Source organism: Mirounga angustirostris, unplaced genomic scaffold (genome assembly GCF_029215605.1).
Source record: "Mirounga angustirostris isolate CCGP_5_RB_7025 unplaced genomic scaffold, mMirAng1.0.hap1 SCAF_11, whole genome shotgun sequence".
NCBI classification, from domain to species: Eukaryota; Metazoa; Chordata; class Mammalia; order Carnivora; family Phocidae; genus Mirounga; species Mirounga angustirostris.
Window position 1 is genome coordinate 107,099,829 of NW_026991719.1, and position 17,650 is coordinate 107,117,478.

General features: G+C 39.2%; 1 protein-coding gene across 12 annotated transcripts in view; it reads right to left on the bottom strand.

Moving 5' to 3' along the window:
- The window catches only part of ENOX2 (ecto-NOX disulfide-thiol exchanger 2), a 284,761-nt gene that overhangs the window by 9,767 nt on the left and 257,344 nt on the right, over positions 1-17,650 (bottom strand). For 10 of the 12 annotated variants that reach the window (XM_064574570.1, XM_064574571.1, XM_064574569.1 and 7 more), the window contains 5 exons: positions 16,793-16,907; positions 15,881-15,944; positions 7,569-7,651; positions 5,452-5,627; positions 3,262-3,369 (listed from right to left, as the gene is read on the bottom strand). In XM_064574570.1, the coding sequence (XP_064430640.1) occupies positions 3,262-3,369; positions 5,452-5,627; positions 7,569-7,651; positions 15,881-15,944; positions 16,793-16,907 (546 nt within the window). Of the gene's footprint in view, positions 1-3,261; positions 3,370-5,451; positions 5,634-7,568; positions 7,652-15,880; positions 15,945-16,792; positions 16,908-17,650 lie in introns of all 12 variants that reach the window. The other 2 variants (XM_064574568.1, XM_045882529.3) reach the window with 2 other exon arrangements.

Below are 17,650 nucleotides of genomic sequence, written 5' to 3' on the forward strand. Positions count from 1 at the left end.
ATGTTTCGTAAGAGATACTCAGGTGAAATTCATGACCGGCAATCAAACTGAAAAATACGTCCAGACCTTCCATGGATCTTTCTTTCTCTCTTTGGGCACTGAGAACATCTTTTCTGTATTACAAATGTGAAGGAAGAGTCTTGAAAAGAAGGAATAAAGGGATCACTGCTTCCAGTCTTAATGCTATTAGAAAAGAAAATGCCGGGGCACCTGGGTGGCTCAGTCGGTTGAGCGTCTGCCTTCGGCTCAGGTCGTGATCTCAGGGTCCTGGGATCGAGCCCTGCATCAGGCTCCTTGCTCAGTGGGGAGCCTGCTTCTCCCTCTCCCACCCCCCTGCTTGTGTTCCCTCTCTCGCTGTGTCTCTCTCTGTCAAATAAGTAATAAAATCTTTAAAAAAAAAAAAAAAAAAAGAAAAGAAAATGCCGGGGAAATGCTCCTGGCAGGGGCAGATCATGGCTGATTCAAATGCTTTGTCACTCTTCCCTTCCGCAAGCCCTCAGCACAGACAGGTGTCCTGTTTTCTTTAAAGATGCCTTTAAAGCTTCCAGGATGTTGCCCTGAATGAAATGAATGGTCTATGCTGCAAGACATGTTGTTTTGTGGATTTACAGGCGTCCTGGCTATAGTCAGAAGGGAAGCCTTTCTTGATGACCTACTCAATCTTTGGCCTTTAGAATCCAATCCAGGCAGTAACCATCATGCCAAGTTTGATTCAAAATACTGGCTCACTTCTAAGCCATGGGTTGTACATCTCCTTCTAACGTCCTTAAAACATTAAATGATCCAGTAAGCCATTTCTTAAGTGTGAGAGTTTAACAGATTGGGGTTGACTCAAGATGGAAAGGCATCCTGAGAAGTTTTAGCCATCTTGAATAGAAATGTAGCCTTACTGAAACCTGACTTCAGTTTTATTATAGCTGGCATTTAAAAAATTAGAAGGCATATTGAAGAGATGTTTATCACCTTGAATTTTACTGGCAGATTCAAAGAGCTAGCTCTTTCTGCAGTAAGACAGACAGAAGTCACATTGTTATATTGCAAAACACTGACAATAACTCACACTACAGTTTACTGTCAAGAAACCCAAACAAAAACAAAAGAGATCTCTCCTCACCAAAACTTATTGCCTTCCTTTCAACCTGGAATTATTTTTGGAGTCTAACATAATGGTACTTTGCTTCCTAACCTAATTGTGTCAGGCTGAAATATTTGGTCACAAATCAGATTCTCAGAGAATATCAGTTTATAATGAACTGTCATGACTTTTTCTGAAAGAAGCTTTGCTTACAGTAACAGGAAAAAAACATTCTGACTCACATTTTCCTGATTATCAGTTGGCTCTCCTTCCTTATCCTCTTTAGCTGCCACTTCATGGTATATTCAGGTTCAGCATGAAAAACAGACTAAGGCACAATACATTAAGTTTCTTCTGTGCCATTTGATCTCGTGCTTCTTTCAATGAAATTTAAAGTGCCAAAAATGCCCTTACACTAAAAATGCCCTTAAATTAATTTGTGATGTCAATCCTAAAGAATGATTCTAAGCATAACGTCATTAGCATAACCTCATGTCTATTGCATTTTACGCAAGAAGCAAAACAGCTATATAGCAGCTCTGAGACATTTTATTTTATTTTTTTTAAAGATTTTATTTATTTATTTGAGAGAGAGGATGAGAGGAGAAAGAGAGCACATGAGAGGGGGGAGGGTCAGAGGGAAAAGCAGACTCCCTGCCGAGCAGGGACCCCGATGCGGGACTCGATCCAGGGACTCCAGGATCATGACCTGAGCCGAAGGCAGTCGCTTAACCAACTGAGCCACCCAGGTGCCCAGCTCTGAGACATTTTAGCAGCTCTGAAAGTATAGGGAAATTCCTGCTACACAGAGCAGCTTTGGCACTTTTCAATTAAATGCTTGATAAATGAATTTCTCTGGGATTGTGCTCATTTCTTTAATAGCACCCACAAAAGTGGAAAGTGAGCTGATTTTATGAAGTGGAAGAATTAAAAGCATATTGCAAATGGCCTCCAGAAGAAAACACTTTCAATCATTTGTTTCAACTACACCAAGGCTGCCAGTTCTTAATGGCACTCTGGGGGAAGTCACTATGCTGGTAAACACACCCAGGGCCTGTATGCATTGCATCTTCCTGAGCTGAGTGCCAGAGATAAAGAGCCCGGGCTCTTGTGTAACGATAGCATTGTTGATTTCTGGCTCTTGGTCTGAGCTCTTAGTCTTTTCCTTCCAAGACATTAAAATCAGGCAGTTACAGGGTGCTGGGTGGCTCAGATGGTTAAGCATCTGCCTTCGGCTCGGGTCATGATCCCAGAGTCCTGGGATCGAGTCCCACATCGGGCTCCCGGCTCAGCGGGGAGCCTGCTTCTCCCTCTGGCCCTCTCCCCTCTCATGCTGTTTCTCTCTCGCTCGCTCTCTAAAACATAAATAAAATCTTTAAAAAAAAAAATCAGGCAGTTACAGTCAATGGGTCTTCCTTTTCAGAGGATTGCTTCAGTTGAATGTTCAGGCATACAGACGATTAGGGAGGTACGGCTGGGAGACACCATCGGTAGACTTTACATACCTTAAGTAGACTGGGCACCTGATTCATGCTTGTGACTCATTAACCTATCCAGATGTTAGGAGACTCCCTAAGAGGCCCTCACTGGTGGCTCTTATTGCTGCAAAGTCCCATCTTGCCCTTCCATGCTGCAATCATCAAGCATTAGAATATTCTTTCTTTTTATTTACTTTCCACACGTTTTCTCCCCTTTGGGTTTTGGCGATTTCACCTGCAGCTGCTCATTATTACACTAGATGGAGTGTCTGCAAAGAAATGCCCATGTTCTGGTTGTATTTGTGTTTCTTCCTTTAATGAAACGCTTTATTAAGGGTACTCTGTGTCACCCGCATTTTCTTTCTTTTTTTTTCACCTGCATTTTCTACGTTGCTACTTGCTTGGCAAGATGAAGCCGGAATGAGGTGTACACGCTGGTCTTCTCCAAGAGGGAAAGACTGAGGAATTTTAGGGATGGACTAACTTGGTATTCATTGAAAAGTACACTCTCCAGAATCCTTAGATATGCCAAGGATTCACATCTAAAGGCAGAGCCCCTGATTCAAGAATTACCCCAGAGAGGGGGCTTTTAATCCCCATTCAGCCAAGCATTCCACGGTGATTCCTACTGCAGGAACTTGCAGGGCATTTTCACTGCCACTGCACAGGGTGGGGGGAAGGGCAAGGGTTCACAGAGGACTGATGTACCTTTTCTTTAAGACTTTCCAACATTTTTTCCACCTGCAACTTGTCATCCTTGACTTTTTCAAGTTCAGCTTCTTTCCTTTTGTATTCCTCTTGGACTTTGAGTAGATGCTACAAGACAGACCAAAGACAATCAAGTCTTGAGGAGCCACAATTCATTTAAAAACCCTGGCTGAAGTTGGACAGTAGGCTGGCCTCCCTCACTTTCTCCCAGCCCACACAATCATTTCTCCATGCAGAGATACCAAAGGGAAAATCAAGGTACTTTTTCACTTAAAGTTATTTTATCTAGTTCTTAAGAACTTCCTTAGGATTTGTTCATATTTTAGAAAGCATCTGAGAAATTAACTGATCTAATCACTTAACTTTTCTATTCCAGCCAGGGGTAAGGATAGGGTATAGTGTTAATCCCATGTGGACAATATCTTGATTGCTGCATACAACTTAATGTTGTAAAGCATTCTTTCAAATAGCCATTTTCCAAGCCAAGTTCAATTTCTGTGAGGAAAACATTTCACAGATGTTTGTTTCCACATCAGTAGGCAAGGAACTGGATTCATCATCATTAACGATTACAAAAATATTACTTATTTAGCATCTAACATGTGTCACACATTGTGGATAAGGTTTTGTATGTGTGATCTCATATAAACCTCAAGTAACCCTATGATACATAATCCTGAGGATTACAGAGGTTTAGTGCTTTGCCTTAGGCCATTCAGATAGTAAGTAGCAGAGCTGGGATTTAAACCCAGGTTGGGTCAACACCATAGTCCATGCTCTTAACCACTATGTTAGACTATACTTCTTTTTGGGATAAGATGGGAGAACCTTTATCTTGTTTACAAGGCTATTTTTCAATAAAAAGTAATCAAAATGAAAAAATTAATTTATCGGGATGTAGAGACCTAATTTTCTCAGAGGTCTCTGAAGTGATGAAATGAAGAAAAAAAAGTTCCTCATCTTTAAATTGTATTTCAGTAGCAGAACTGTCCTTCTGTGGAATGGTTTCAAAATCAAGGTAAGAGAGAAAAGCAACAAAAAATGTTTCCAAAGTTTTGCTTTTCAGAGGCTTGCAAAAGACCATTGGAAGAGCTAAAAGACACACAACACAACATATGTTGTCAAAATTCTTTGAAGTCTAGCTGAAGAGATGCATTTTTTTGGTGGAAAGATCTCAGATATAACTTACATGTTCTAATTAAATTCCATAGTGACAGTAAAAGGAAGGTAAGCATTACTTCACACATTGTGCTAATAGGAAAGGTGAAATATCAATGTGATATTGCTTGTCACACAGACAGACAGTGGTAGCAGAAGTAATAGGAACACAGGGCTCTTAGTGCCAGAAGGGACTCCTTGTTCACAATTTGTGATTTCTAGCCAACAATAAGCTTTGCCCTAGATAATTCCAAGGCATACAATTAAAAAAATTATTGCTCAATTTAAATTGTAAGGAAAATGGCTGGTCATCTGGCAAGACAGAAGAGGATAGTACCCTTACTCAAAAATACTACTCCTTTATTATGATGAGAACAGATGGTGATATCTTTTTCTTTTAAATTGTAGGCTCACTGTGGTGATGGTTACATAAAACATCTAGACATTGAACATCTAATACACACTGTTGTATTTGAATGCAATTACAGTTGGATGCACTTATTTACTTTACTTTTTATACTTGGAATAACGTGCAGGTAAACTCATTCACATAAATGACTCTGAAAACAACACAAAATAAAAGCAAATTGATATTATGTGCCCAAAGCATTGATACTGAAAAAGCAAGGGTAGGATTCCTGCCATTTCTCCTAACAGGCTGTATGGTCCAGCACTGGATCAAGTAGATACTACTTTGTCATATCTAAGTAAGTGAGGTTCTTCATAAAGACCCCGAGGCCCTGTCCAGATCCCAAAGCACCTTCTGAAGCAGAAAGAAAAGATTAGATTATGTTCGGTGTAGTTTTACTGTCAAGTATTTTTCACTGAATGTACATCCTTTGAAAACTGTTACCTCTGTATTGGCCAGAATATTTCATTAACCATAACATAATCCCTTCCTAGTCTATGCCAGAGAACAGAATATCAAGAAAATAAGAGGTTTGCTATTCTCTTTGCTGGCATGGGACCTTTTTCCAGTTGAGGAGCTGATGCTACCTTTCCTAAAAGCTCAGAAAACCAAAGGGCCTTTACCTGTTGCATTCCTTGCAGGGCTTGCTGCAGGAGTTTCAGCTGCTGTTCCTTGTTTGGGTCGTCTTCTCTGGGGGCTTTGCCTTGTTCTTGCTTGAGCAATTCTACCTCATTCCGATAGGCATCGAGCTGCCAACGGAGGCTGTCATTTTCTTCCTTCAGAGCTTCTGCCTGTGATACTAAGGCTAACCAGTCAATATAAAGTCGAACATCCATCTATCCATATTCTTTGTGGTTCACCTTAGTACCATGAAAACTTGGTAGTTTTTAATTGACATGTATAAAAAGTCTCTTGAGCAACTTTAGGTTTGAGGTGGCATGGCAGCAAGAGATGGACACAAAAGCATACAGAACCATTTTTGTAAAGGAACGCAGGATTCCAACACCCTGAAATCATCATCATGCTTCATATTTGTCACCCCAAATATAACTCAGATATTCCCAGCTAACATTGGTCATTTTTATTTGGAAGGCAGCAAATGATAAGAGCTCTGTAATGATAAAGTGTAGGGCTAATTGTCTTGAACTGATGACTGTCCACACGATAATTCTGCAGGGCAGTTGTTTTTAAAAATGTAACATTTATTGTCCTACAGAGGAAAGGTAAATGTAAAAATTAAGACACAAGACTTCTGGTTTCTGGTCTAGTGTGTAAGGAGTTTAGAAGTCGCCACTCCATCCTAACGACAAATAAAAAGCTGAATAAACTGAAAAATCAACAACTCATCTTAGATCCATAAGAGAAGTGATGTCACAGGGCAAACTGCTGCCCCTGAAACTGGAGAGACAGGAGAATCCAAAGAATCACAACTTACCAGACCAGAAACCTATGAGCAGTAAGCTCCACAGGAACTTGTGGCAAGTAAAAAAATCTAAATTGTAATTGGCTAATTGCTGGAGGCTCAGTGTGGACAAGTCTGAGATTTAAAAAGTCCAGAGGGACCCAGTCATAGTGAAGTCTCTATCCTTTTGTGAATTTTCTCTCTAGGAGCATAACCATGTCCTTACAGTGAATATTGGAGAAAAATCCCCTTGTGCTTCCATCAGGGGGAGGGGAAAAGAAACCATTTTGAAATACACCAGAGCACTCTGTTCTTCTTAACAAGGCCTGCCATCAGAAGAAACTATTTTACCAGAGCCTAACCTGCTAGGGTATTACCAGAGTCTAATTGACCTGGAGAAGGGAAATACCCAAGTATAGCTCCCCCCAGCCATCCTGCCCCAAGTAAGGGGGGAGAAAAAACTGAGAAACACTTGTGAAATCACAGTCCAGAGGTAAATGCTCACTAAAAGACTGAGACCTAATCACAGGACTAGAGAATGCTTCCCCACACTTAACTACCATATCACTAAAGTCCTATTTACTGGAGTTCTTTTCACCCAGCACATCATGTCCAGATTTCAACAAAAGATTACAAGGCGTACTAAAAGGTAAACAAACAAACACAGTTTAAAGAGACTGAATGGGGATCAGAACAAGAGTCAGATATGGCATGAATGTTGGAATTATCAGACCAGGAATATAAAACAGCTGTGATTAGTATGCTAAGGGCTTTAATGGGAAAAGTAGATACCATGAAAGAACAGATGGATAATGTAAATAGAGAGATGGAAGTTCTAAGGAAGAATCAAATAGACATGCAAAAGATAAAAAATAATACTGTAACAGAACTGAAAAATGCCTTGGATGGGCTTATTAAAAGACTTGACATGGCTGAGAGAAGAATCTCTGAGCTTGAGGGTATGACAATAGAAACTGCCTAACCTGAAAAGCAAAGAGAAAAAAGCATCAAAAAAACCCCAAGCAGAATATCCAAGAACTACGGGACAACCACAAAAGATACATGTCATAAGAATATTAGAAGGGAAAGAAAGAGAGAAGGGAATAGAAGCAATAGGTGAAGCAATAATGGCTGAACTTTCCCCCCAAATTATTATCAGACACCAAACCACAGATCCACGAAGTTCAGTGAAATTAAACAGGATAAATGCCAAAAAATTAGACCTGAAAAGACACCTCACCGAAGTATATCAATGGCAAGTAAGCATCATCATATGTCATATGTCATACATCATTAGGGAATTACAAATTAAAAGAACAATGAGATACCACTACACACCTATTAGAATGGCCAAAATCCAAAGCAATGACACCACCAAGTGCTGACAAGGATGTGGAGCAAACGGAAACTCTCCTTCATTGCTGGTGGGAATGCAAAATATTACTGGCACTTTGGAAGATACTTTGGCAATTTCTTATAAAACTAAACATACTCTTACCACATAATCCAGCAATCATGTTCCCTCATATTTACCCAAGTGAACTGAAAACTTACGTCCCCACAAAAATATGCACATGGATTTTATAGTAGATTTCTTCTGGCAATTTTATAATTGCCCCAACTTGGAAACAACTACAATGTTCTTCAGTAGATTAATGGGTAAACAAACTGTGGTACATCCAGAAATGGAATATTATTCAGTGCTAAAAAGGAATGAGTGATCAAGCCATGGAAAGACCTGGAGGAAATGTAAATGCATATTACTAAGTGAAAGAAGGCAATTGAAAAGGCTACATAACTGTATGATTCCAACTATACGGCATTCTGAAAAGGCAAAACAATGGAGTCAGTAAAAAGATAAAAAAAAAAAAAACAAAAAACCTAACCTGGTTGCCAGGGGTTAGGGGGGAGGGAAGAATGAATAGGCAGAGCACAGACGATTTTTAGGGCAGTGGAACTATTCTGTATGATACTATAATGGTAGATACATACATTTTAAACATTTGTCCAAACCCATAGAATGTACACCAAGAGTGAACTCTAATGCAAACTATGAACTTTGGGTGATAATGATGTATTTGCTGATTATAAACAATGTACCCCTGTGGGTGCAGGATGTCAGTAGTGGTAGGGGACTATGTATGTGTGTGGGGGAGACAGGGGTACTTGGAAACTATTTACTTCTTGTTCAATATTGTTGTAAATCTAAGACTTCTCTAAAAAATTAATTTATTAATTAAAAAACCCCCTAAGACACAAGAGGAAAACTTGGTTAGCTTTATTTATGGTTATGGCACATTTTTCAAGGCCAAAAATCAGAAAAACTATTATAAAATATTTAATCAGAGGATTTTCATTCATTCAACAAACACTGAGTACTTTCCCTGTACCAGGCTTATGATAATGGTAAAAAATGAGATTCCACTAATCTCTGTGGTTCACAGTCCAAATTAATGGAAACATTTGTAGTTTATTCCTTTTTTGATTCCTAACACAGCATAAAGCCCAGAAAAGAGATGTTAGCAAAATGGATCAAAATTACAAACCTGTATATTCAATGTATAAGAATGTTAAAAGGCAACTTGTCAAAGGTGTGAATTTTTTCAGCTACTTATGGGGAGGGACTTTGGGTAGAAGAAAGTAAACAAAAGTAATGCGAATCAAATCTTCAAGATTATTAGCTATAAGTGGTGGAAGAAGAGTTCTCTAAAGGTATTTCAAAGATAAGATTCATTCTCTACAATAAATGGAAAGAAGTTGTGCTTTACAAAGATGAAATATATAGAAGAAAACCATATTCTGAGGGAGAAAACACCCCATTCCTAAAAGAAAGCTGCTTCGGAGGGGGGTTTAATTCTGTGCTTTCAACCTGAGGGTTTTCCTGAAACAATCAGGTACCAATGCAGGTTGATGTAATCAGATTGTCTATCCAAATTAGAGAGTGGCAACCCTTCCTATTACATGTTCTCTTGCTTTCTGTGAATGGCTATGCAATTATCCTGATACGGCAGTTTGAACCTTGTATTTCAGTTTTTAAAAGAAATTACAAAAACCTTTGGCATGGCACATTCATTGTATGTTTGGTTTTATTATGTATCTTAATTTTTGCTGTAATCATACAGCTTTTGTGTCTTTGAAGAGAAAGCTGTTACACAGAGAGTTGAAGTCCCAGCACTGTAAATACTATCTATCCTTGCCATCTCTCCCAGCAGCTGGGATACCTGTCGTTGGACAGGCAGCATTCCTCACAATCACAGCACTAAAAGAAGATGCTAAAAGTGAAGATGACTGTATATAGGAAAGTGGATGGCAGAAGGGAAATGAGCTATCTGCCAAATGGGAAGAAATATTTGATTTGCTCGTTGGGTCAGTACCAAGGATAGCATCTCGAGCTGGAGTTCCACTGAATAACACAGAGGTTCCTCTGTAAATCAAGTGACTGCTACAGATAGACAGTTATTCATTTCTGCTTTGGTTTGCATGTTTGTCCTCTGGCAAGGCATATGGCTCAATACTAAATAGTGATATTTCATCTTCCTCTTTTGTTTCTTCTTGTACTGCAGGCTAGTGATTACGCTCATGTCTTATGAGTCATGTGGAGAAACGTGGAAAAGGGCAGAGATCTAGGAGAATGGTTAGAGGCATAGTCTCCAGTTTAAATGTGAAAATATTTTCCCTCTGAGCAAATGAGGAGGAGAGACTGCTTCTCTCCCCGGGGGAAAGGGCTTGCTGATGAATGGAGATAGATTCCTGCAGCCAAGTGAGAACAGATAATAATCTCCTCAGTTTGGACCTGTCACTAAGTAAAAGAGAATGTGATCTCCTCTAATGCCACCAGGGCACCTTACTTACGAAATGTATTTCCCACTCTCTGAAATGAGGGTTTTTGTCATTTTAATGAGGACACCAAGTCTTTACTTTCACAGACTTAATATTAATTGGGCCCATTTCTGAAGTTGGATTTCTTTGTACATTGCCAGAACATTGAAAAGTTCAATATTACCTTTTAATAATATGTTTGAGTAGGTGAATCCATCAGTCTTGATACTAAAGAGCATAGTACAGTGAATTTATTCATATCTTGCCATCATTAGTTCTCAGCTGCTCCTTTTTGACTATTTCCTATGTGGGAAAAACATTTCTCTTTATGGGGATGGCTCCTCAGATCTGAAGGCTGCCAGTTCATCATGGCAATATGAAAGTACGAAGGTAGCTGTGAATACCTCTTTTTAGAGGAGCTACTCAGAGCAAAATCCCAGATATGTTTTTCTATGACAAAAGATCTAAAAGGATCTTGTGCCATTAAAAAAATGCCTAAGTTTCTTCGGTGGTACAAATAAAACAAAAAAAATTTTTTTTAAAGATTTTATTTATTTATTTGACAGAGAGACACTGAGAGAGGGAACACAAGCAGGTGGAGTGGGAGAGGGAGAAGCAGGCTCTCCACTGAGCAGGGAGCCCGATGCGGGGCTGGATCCCAGGACCCTGGGATCATGACCTGAGCCAAAGGCAGATGCTTAACGACTGAGCCAACCAGGCACCCCACAACAAAAATTTTAATGGAAGCAAATTCAGGGGGTTGGCCACCCTCACAAAGCTGCATTACAAGAGATGCACCAAATTATTGAAGGAAGATGTATAACAAATGTTACCAAATTATAGAAGGGAAAATGTGCAACATTCCTCTCAAGGGTCCTAAAAAAAATTTGAGCTGGAGCGATTCACAAAGAGAAAAAGCCAAAAAGAACAAAGTTGAAAGAGAGAGGGAGATGATATGAGTGGTTGCAGACCAGTTCAGGGAAATTTTTACCTTACCTCTGCAGGTTATTACTCCAAAGAGGCTTCTACCAGTGTGGATGCACCAGGAACTTCGCTGTTTCTCCTCTGAGATCTCTAAATTCACCTCCCAAACAGTATCTTTATCTGTCAGTTACCTCACTGCCCCTCATCACCCTGAGACACTGCTCTCTTTCTTTGCTGGGACCTTTAATCTCTTGGAGTGGCCAACTTCACCTAGTCCATTAACTATTTTCTGGCTAAACAGATTCCACTGCAAATTCCTTAGTACTCTATATTCCTTCACCCTCCTGAAAATCTTTGGCCAGTCTTACCATGTCAATTCCTAGCTCATAGTCACTCGGCTCAACTTTGTCTGCACCTTATCCTGGGCTGCAGAGGACTCTTATAGGAAGTTGCAGAGCTGGGCAGTCCTGGTCAATACAGACTCATGTTGGTCCTTGATAGTGGGTCTCTTACCTCTCACTGATTTCTTCCTTCCATCCTGCCCAGGGTATTTATTCCAGGTCTGCTCCTGTCTCCTCATGGTCTCATTTCCAAAGCATTTCCCTAATCAATGGTTGACCAATCTCTGGGTATATGGAGAAGCATGGAATGCATATATACTTTTAGCTTCATTTCTCTTGTCTCAGAGGAAGAGGGTTCTCCCCTCTCTAAAGAAAACTCCATCTGAGTTTGGATCACTTCCCATTCTTCTCCAGGATTCTACTTCCATAATTACCCATAAGTACTCTTTCACTCTCAAGCATCTTCAACCTCACTCTCTCCATGGCCTCCTTCCTTTCTATTGAACAACAAACAACAACTTAACTTTAACTTTGTCACCCATTCTAGTTGCCATTTATAATGCCTGCATTTGCTTTTGCTCAGTACCCAACTTTTTGGCCTGTGTCCACTTTCTCTCCTTAATGCCGTATGTTCTGGCCCCTATCTCTATCACCCTACTAAAATAGTTCTTGCTCAATGCTGTCCTTAATTCCTTTCTTCTTTGTATTATCTGATAATGTTGATTATTCCTACTTCTATAAATTCTTCTTGTTTTTCTAGTTTTCTTCCAGCCTCTTAGGCTGCTCTTTCCTTTTTTTTTTTTTTTAAAAAAAAGGTTTACTTATTTGTTTGTTTATTTATTTATTTAGAGAGGGGGTGGGGGGAAGGGCAGAGAATCCTCAAGCAGACTCCCCACTGAGTGTGGAGCCTGACATGGGGCTCGATCCCAGGACCCTGAGATCATGACCTGAGAGTCCAATGCTTAACCGACTGAGCCACCCAGGTGCTCCTAGACTGTTCTTTTTCTAACTGCTCTGCAAACTCCTCTTTCTTTCCTTCTCCCTTACTGTGGGTAGCCACCAAAGTTCTGTATTTAACCCTTTGCTGTTCTTTCTCTCACTTGTCTTTCACATTCATTTATTGATATCCTCCAAGCTTCAGCCAACAACTCTGTACTACCATCTTCTATTCCTTCTACTTTCTTGAACACTAATTTGAATATAAATCCTTTATTTCCTAACTACCTACTGTCTGAAACTGATCTCATATTCTACAAATCAGTCCCATGCAACAGTCCATTTCTGTCAATGTTACTAGTATGTGCTTAATTTGTAACCCCCCCCCCCCGCAAAAAACTCTATGTTGAAGCCCTCAGTATGTGACCTTATTTGGAAATAGGCTCTTTACAGAGGTAATCGAGTTAAAATGAGGTCATTTGGGTGGGCTTATGGACTAGTATACTTATAGAAAGGAGAAATTTGGACACAGAGACACGCAAACAGGGAGAATGTCATGTAAACATGAATGCAGAGATTGGGGTGATGCATCTACAAGCCAAGGAGTGTCAAAGATTGCCAACAAACCATCAGAAGCTAGGAGAGAGGCATGGAACAGATTCTCCCTCACAGCCCTCAAGAGGAATACACCCTGATGACACCTTAATCTCAGACTTCTGGCTTCCAGAACTGTGAGGCAATAAACTCTGTTGTTTAAGCCACTCAGTTTGTGGTACTTTGTTGCAGTAGCCCTAGAGAACTAATATGACCACTGACCCTCCAATCTAATCTCCCAGACTAGAAAACCTAGCCTCATCTCAGGTTCTTGCTTTTTCTTCATCATCTATATCCAATCTGGCGCCAAAGACTTTAGTTATTCTTCTGAAGTGACTCCTAGCATCTTTAATCTCATATTTTCTGTTACATCCTTTTATTTTACTATTTTATCTCAGTTCCTGTTACCTTCACTCTAGTCCTGGGCTTCATCATTTTATATCTAAATTCCTATAAAAGTCTCTGGCAGGTCTCTCTTTCTCCAAAATTTATTTCCTAAAATATATAATTCATGTTGCTTTTATCATACTAGTGCCATGACTGAGACATGCTTATAGTGCCATGTTGTCTATTATGGTAAATGTAACCTTGGCATTCATGGTTCCCCATAATCTGGATCCATCTTGTCCATTCAATCTTTTATCCCCCTATACCCATCATCTTTATTTCTCTCTTTGAGCCATGTTCCTTCTCCTCTCCTGCCTCCACATCAAGATACTTTCTTACTCTCCTCATCCAAACCTTCATCTTTTTTTTAAAATTTTATTTTATTTTATTATGTTATGTTAATCACCATACCACCTGTTCATCTTTCAAGATCCCAATCAGCTTTCACTGAATGCAACTACTCTGGCCACACTGCATTCTCTTGGCCTTGCTGCATTCTAATCAGTACCTTACAGGTTAGAACCAAGTGGTATTTCTTATATTTATGTAAATTTACACATATTGTACCTCTATTTCCATAAGCTTATAGGATGCAGTCCTGGTTAATTAATTGATCAAACTTTTAAAGAGGGAATAATGAGAGGTGGGGAGAGGGAAGGAAGGAGACTGGAAACCAAGAGAAGTGAAAACTTTGGCTAGAACAACGAAGGAGAATGAGTCTCAGTCAATGTTTTCCAAATGTGCTCCCTGGACACAGGGATGCCTGATAAAAAAATGCAAATTCCTGAACTTCATTACAGACCTACTTAATCAAACCCTGCAGCCCAGAAATCTTATTTTTTAAAGGTAACCCAATGATGCTTATAGATACCAAATCTGAGAACCACTAGTCTAAGTGGAAAAGGCAGACAATAGATGCAGAAAAGGAACAGGCGTTCTTAGGTTTACTGGGCACATGTACTTCCCATCATGGCTAACAATAGAATGAAAATAGTTTTATACTATCATGATTTGCTTTGATGTGATTTCCCCTCTTCAACACATTGCTTTGAGCACAGCAGTCCTTTCTTCCATGGCAAGGTTTCCAGTACTGCATCACAAACATGGGCTGGGTAATACAGAGTCCCCGGAAGAATAGAAATTTTGTGGTACTCCAAGGAAAGGTAACGGAGACTGCTAGGCTAGCTGTGACTCTTACTTTCTTTGGGAAGTAGAATTTAACCAGACACATGCTCTAGGCTTCTGGAATTCAAGTTTGGTAGCATGGAGAGAGAAAAAAACAACTCTGAGATCTAGTGCTTAAGCTTTTAATTGGAACCACGTGAAACTAAAACATGTAGCTGATTTAGATAAAACCTGAGGACCTGCTTACTGGCTCACACTGAGCAGGATTTCTGCAGTTGACTACTACAGAAGCAAGATAACAAAATTAGATACGATCGAGGGGAAGAAAAATGCACAAAAGTCCTTGAATTAAAATGAATTGAAACCTTCTGGGAGAAAAGCTATTTGGTAAGCTCCATTAAGTCTACTGTAGATAGCTTTATTTGACAAAGCAGGATCCTGGCATGTGGAACAGGAAAGAAAATAGCTATAAGATGATCTGTCAGGGAGTTTCCAGTCTCTAAACGAATAAGATTCTGTGCAGTAGCCAATACAGCTTTTAACTCAAAAGAGATACAGAAGCAAAATGCAATTATATAACACTAGTAAGTGCATTTAATCTGAATCTCCCATACACCCCCCTGCCGAATAACTCCTCAAATTCAGCAATTTATCAAGCAAATACTCAAACTGATGGTCACGTTAATTTCAGGGGAACACTGGATTAATGCTGTATACAATACTGCAGATACTGAGATGGAGACAGTTCTATAAGTCAAAGATTAGTCAGCTATAAAACATCTTGGCTAAGCACTTAACTAATTTGAATAACTCAATTATTATGAAACTCTTTTGTTTTTTTAGCTATAAGTTTATAGTATGTGTTTGCAGTAATTAGTTCACTGTTCTGAAAATGCTAACTATCTACTGATTACAAAGGATTTATTCAATATATATGGAGGTTTAGATGTTTAGGGATCTAACATATGGCAGAAATAGAGGAAATTCAGATGTAACAGCTACAAATGCCTTTTTAAAAGTCTGAGTTGATAGCTTTCTTTCCTTAAGAGTTTCTGTTCATGGAGTGAAGATTCTAGGACCACTCAAGTGGCTATAAAGCTGCTGACTTCAATATGCAAGTACTGAAACCAAGAAATTCTGATTTGCATTATAATCAACCAGTTCTCTGTCGGTCTCTGTCTCTGTCTCCATCTCTGTCTCTGTCTCTGTCTCTGTCTCTCTCACACACACACACACACACACACACAGTAGGGACAGTTTACTACAATATCTCTAATGTCTAGCACAGTGCTTGTCATGCAGTAGTTATTAAATGAATGAATGAATTTGTTTAGCCATCCCAACATTCCTGTTAGATGGTTGTATAATGTACTTACAAGGGTGGAACCTGAGCTCAGTGGGACAGAAGTCCTTCCTGAGTCAAGAAGAACACAGTTGGGACTAGAACTCAGGTCCTCTAACTTTAGGTCCAGTGCTTTGTCCACTGTACCTTACTGACTCCTAAGACGGTCTAGAATGGCTTACCTGAAAATACTGGTCTTTTGGCTGGTATTTTTATCTCCCTTCTGGTAATTCTCTCCCTGGTTTGCTATGAAATTGAAAGGTGGTATAGTGTCATATTGTTCAACAGGTTTGCCTTATGAGTTCCACTGGGGATCCACATTGTGGCCTGTCTCATGGTGAGGTCCTGACTATACTAAGTAAGAGCAAAAGCTTTTACCCAAACATCTGTCTGTGGACTCCTGTTTGGTTCCCAATAAACCCCTAAATAACCACAATAAAAGTCAGCAGGTAGGTAGATTGTCATATATTATAGATATTTCCCCTTAGTTGGTAGAGTCTCTTTTAATTTTGTGATTCTTTAAAGAAAAATATTTAATTTATAGGAAGATAAATTTATTAAAAGTATCTTTTATAATTTTATCTTTGGAGAACTTCATCCCAAATTATATAAACAACTCCTATATTTTCCAGAATTTCTTTTGCTATGTTTATTTTTTTTTACATTTGAATCTTAAATCCATCTGTTACTAATTCTGGTGTAAGGTATACGGGATGTAGGGATCTAACTACTTTTTAAAATGTTTGGCTAGTTGTCTATTTATGTGTAAGCTCTCTTATGATTCCTACTATAGAACATACTATTAACAAATCCAAATCAAGTATAGAACAGTGCTGCCTAAATGTCTAGCCCTCCTAAGGGAAGAAAGTCCACTTTTAATTCGGCACTGTAATGGAAGATGGGAATGAATAAAAAGATCCTTAGCCACAGGGTTGATATTCAGCCACTGTGTACTTATATGGCTTTACCAATTGTTTCTAGCTGGTTCCAGACTTATAGTTTTCTGCCCATAACTTACTGGATGTTAGAAGTTTCAAAATATCATCCCTGCAAGTAGATGTTAGTTAAATGAAACAAAACAGAATTATCTTTACCTGATTCCTCAGTTTCTTTTGTTTCTGTGGTTTCTTCTATTTCGTCATCGGACATCTCCATTTCTTCTTCTCGCCTGATTCCCATTAATTCATCATTATGTATGTTGCGAATTTCCTAAGGTTAAAAGTTATGCTTTGTTGGTGGGAAAGCTTTGAAAATGTTGAAGAAATGAACAGAATTAAGGATAAGATAAAGCAGGGTTTTTTGACATATGAAAAAACTTCAGAGTACTCTTAAGGCAAGGACAAAGGGGCACATTGGGGCTGAAACTCTCTTGACAGACAAAGCAGACTGTTAACATTGTCTTCCATAAGGCATTCGTTCCATATCCAGAGCTCTGGCAGTTGATGATTCTTATATCCATCTTATATTAGAAAGTACTGTTGGTCATGAAAGGCCTTTTACCTCTTACATGGATTTCTGGACTTTCCTTGAAGGGTTCTGCCATTTTCACCTTCCCATGTCAAATCCTTTAATTTTGCATCTTTCCATCCTCTTCCCTCTCCACTTACAGACTTACTCAATAGAACTCTTAATCTAACTTTTGCACGTTTAGAAGTTACAGCAAAAATGAGCTGTCAGGAGTGAACTTCAATCAGATCAACCCTTCCATGGATAATAACTATACTCTGAACAAAACACAAAATCAAACCAAGCCAAACCCCTAACTACTTGATGGCACTGGAGAGCAGACAAAAGCAGGCATATCCTAAAGAGTGGCTGACACTTGGAAGAAGGATGTGGGTCTCTCAGTTTTTAAGGGCCTTTTAGTCTGACAGCAGACCACAATTAGCAGCTCACAGAGTAGCTACATTTTTAATAGAAAACCTTGTCTTTACATCCTAAAGAAATCAAGG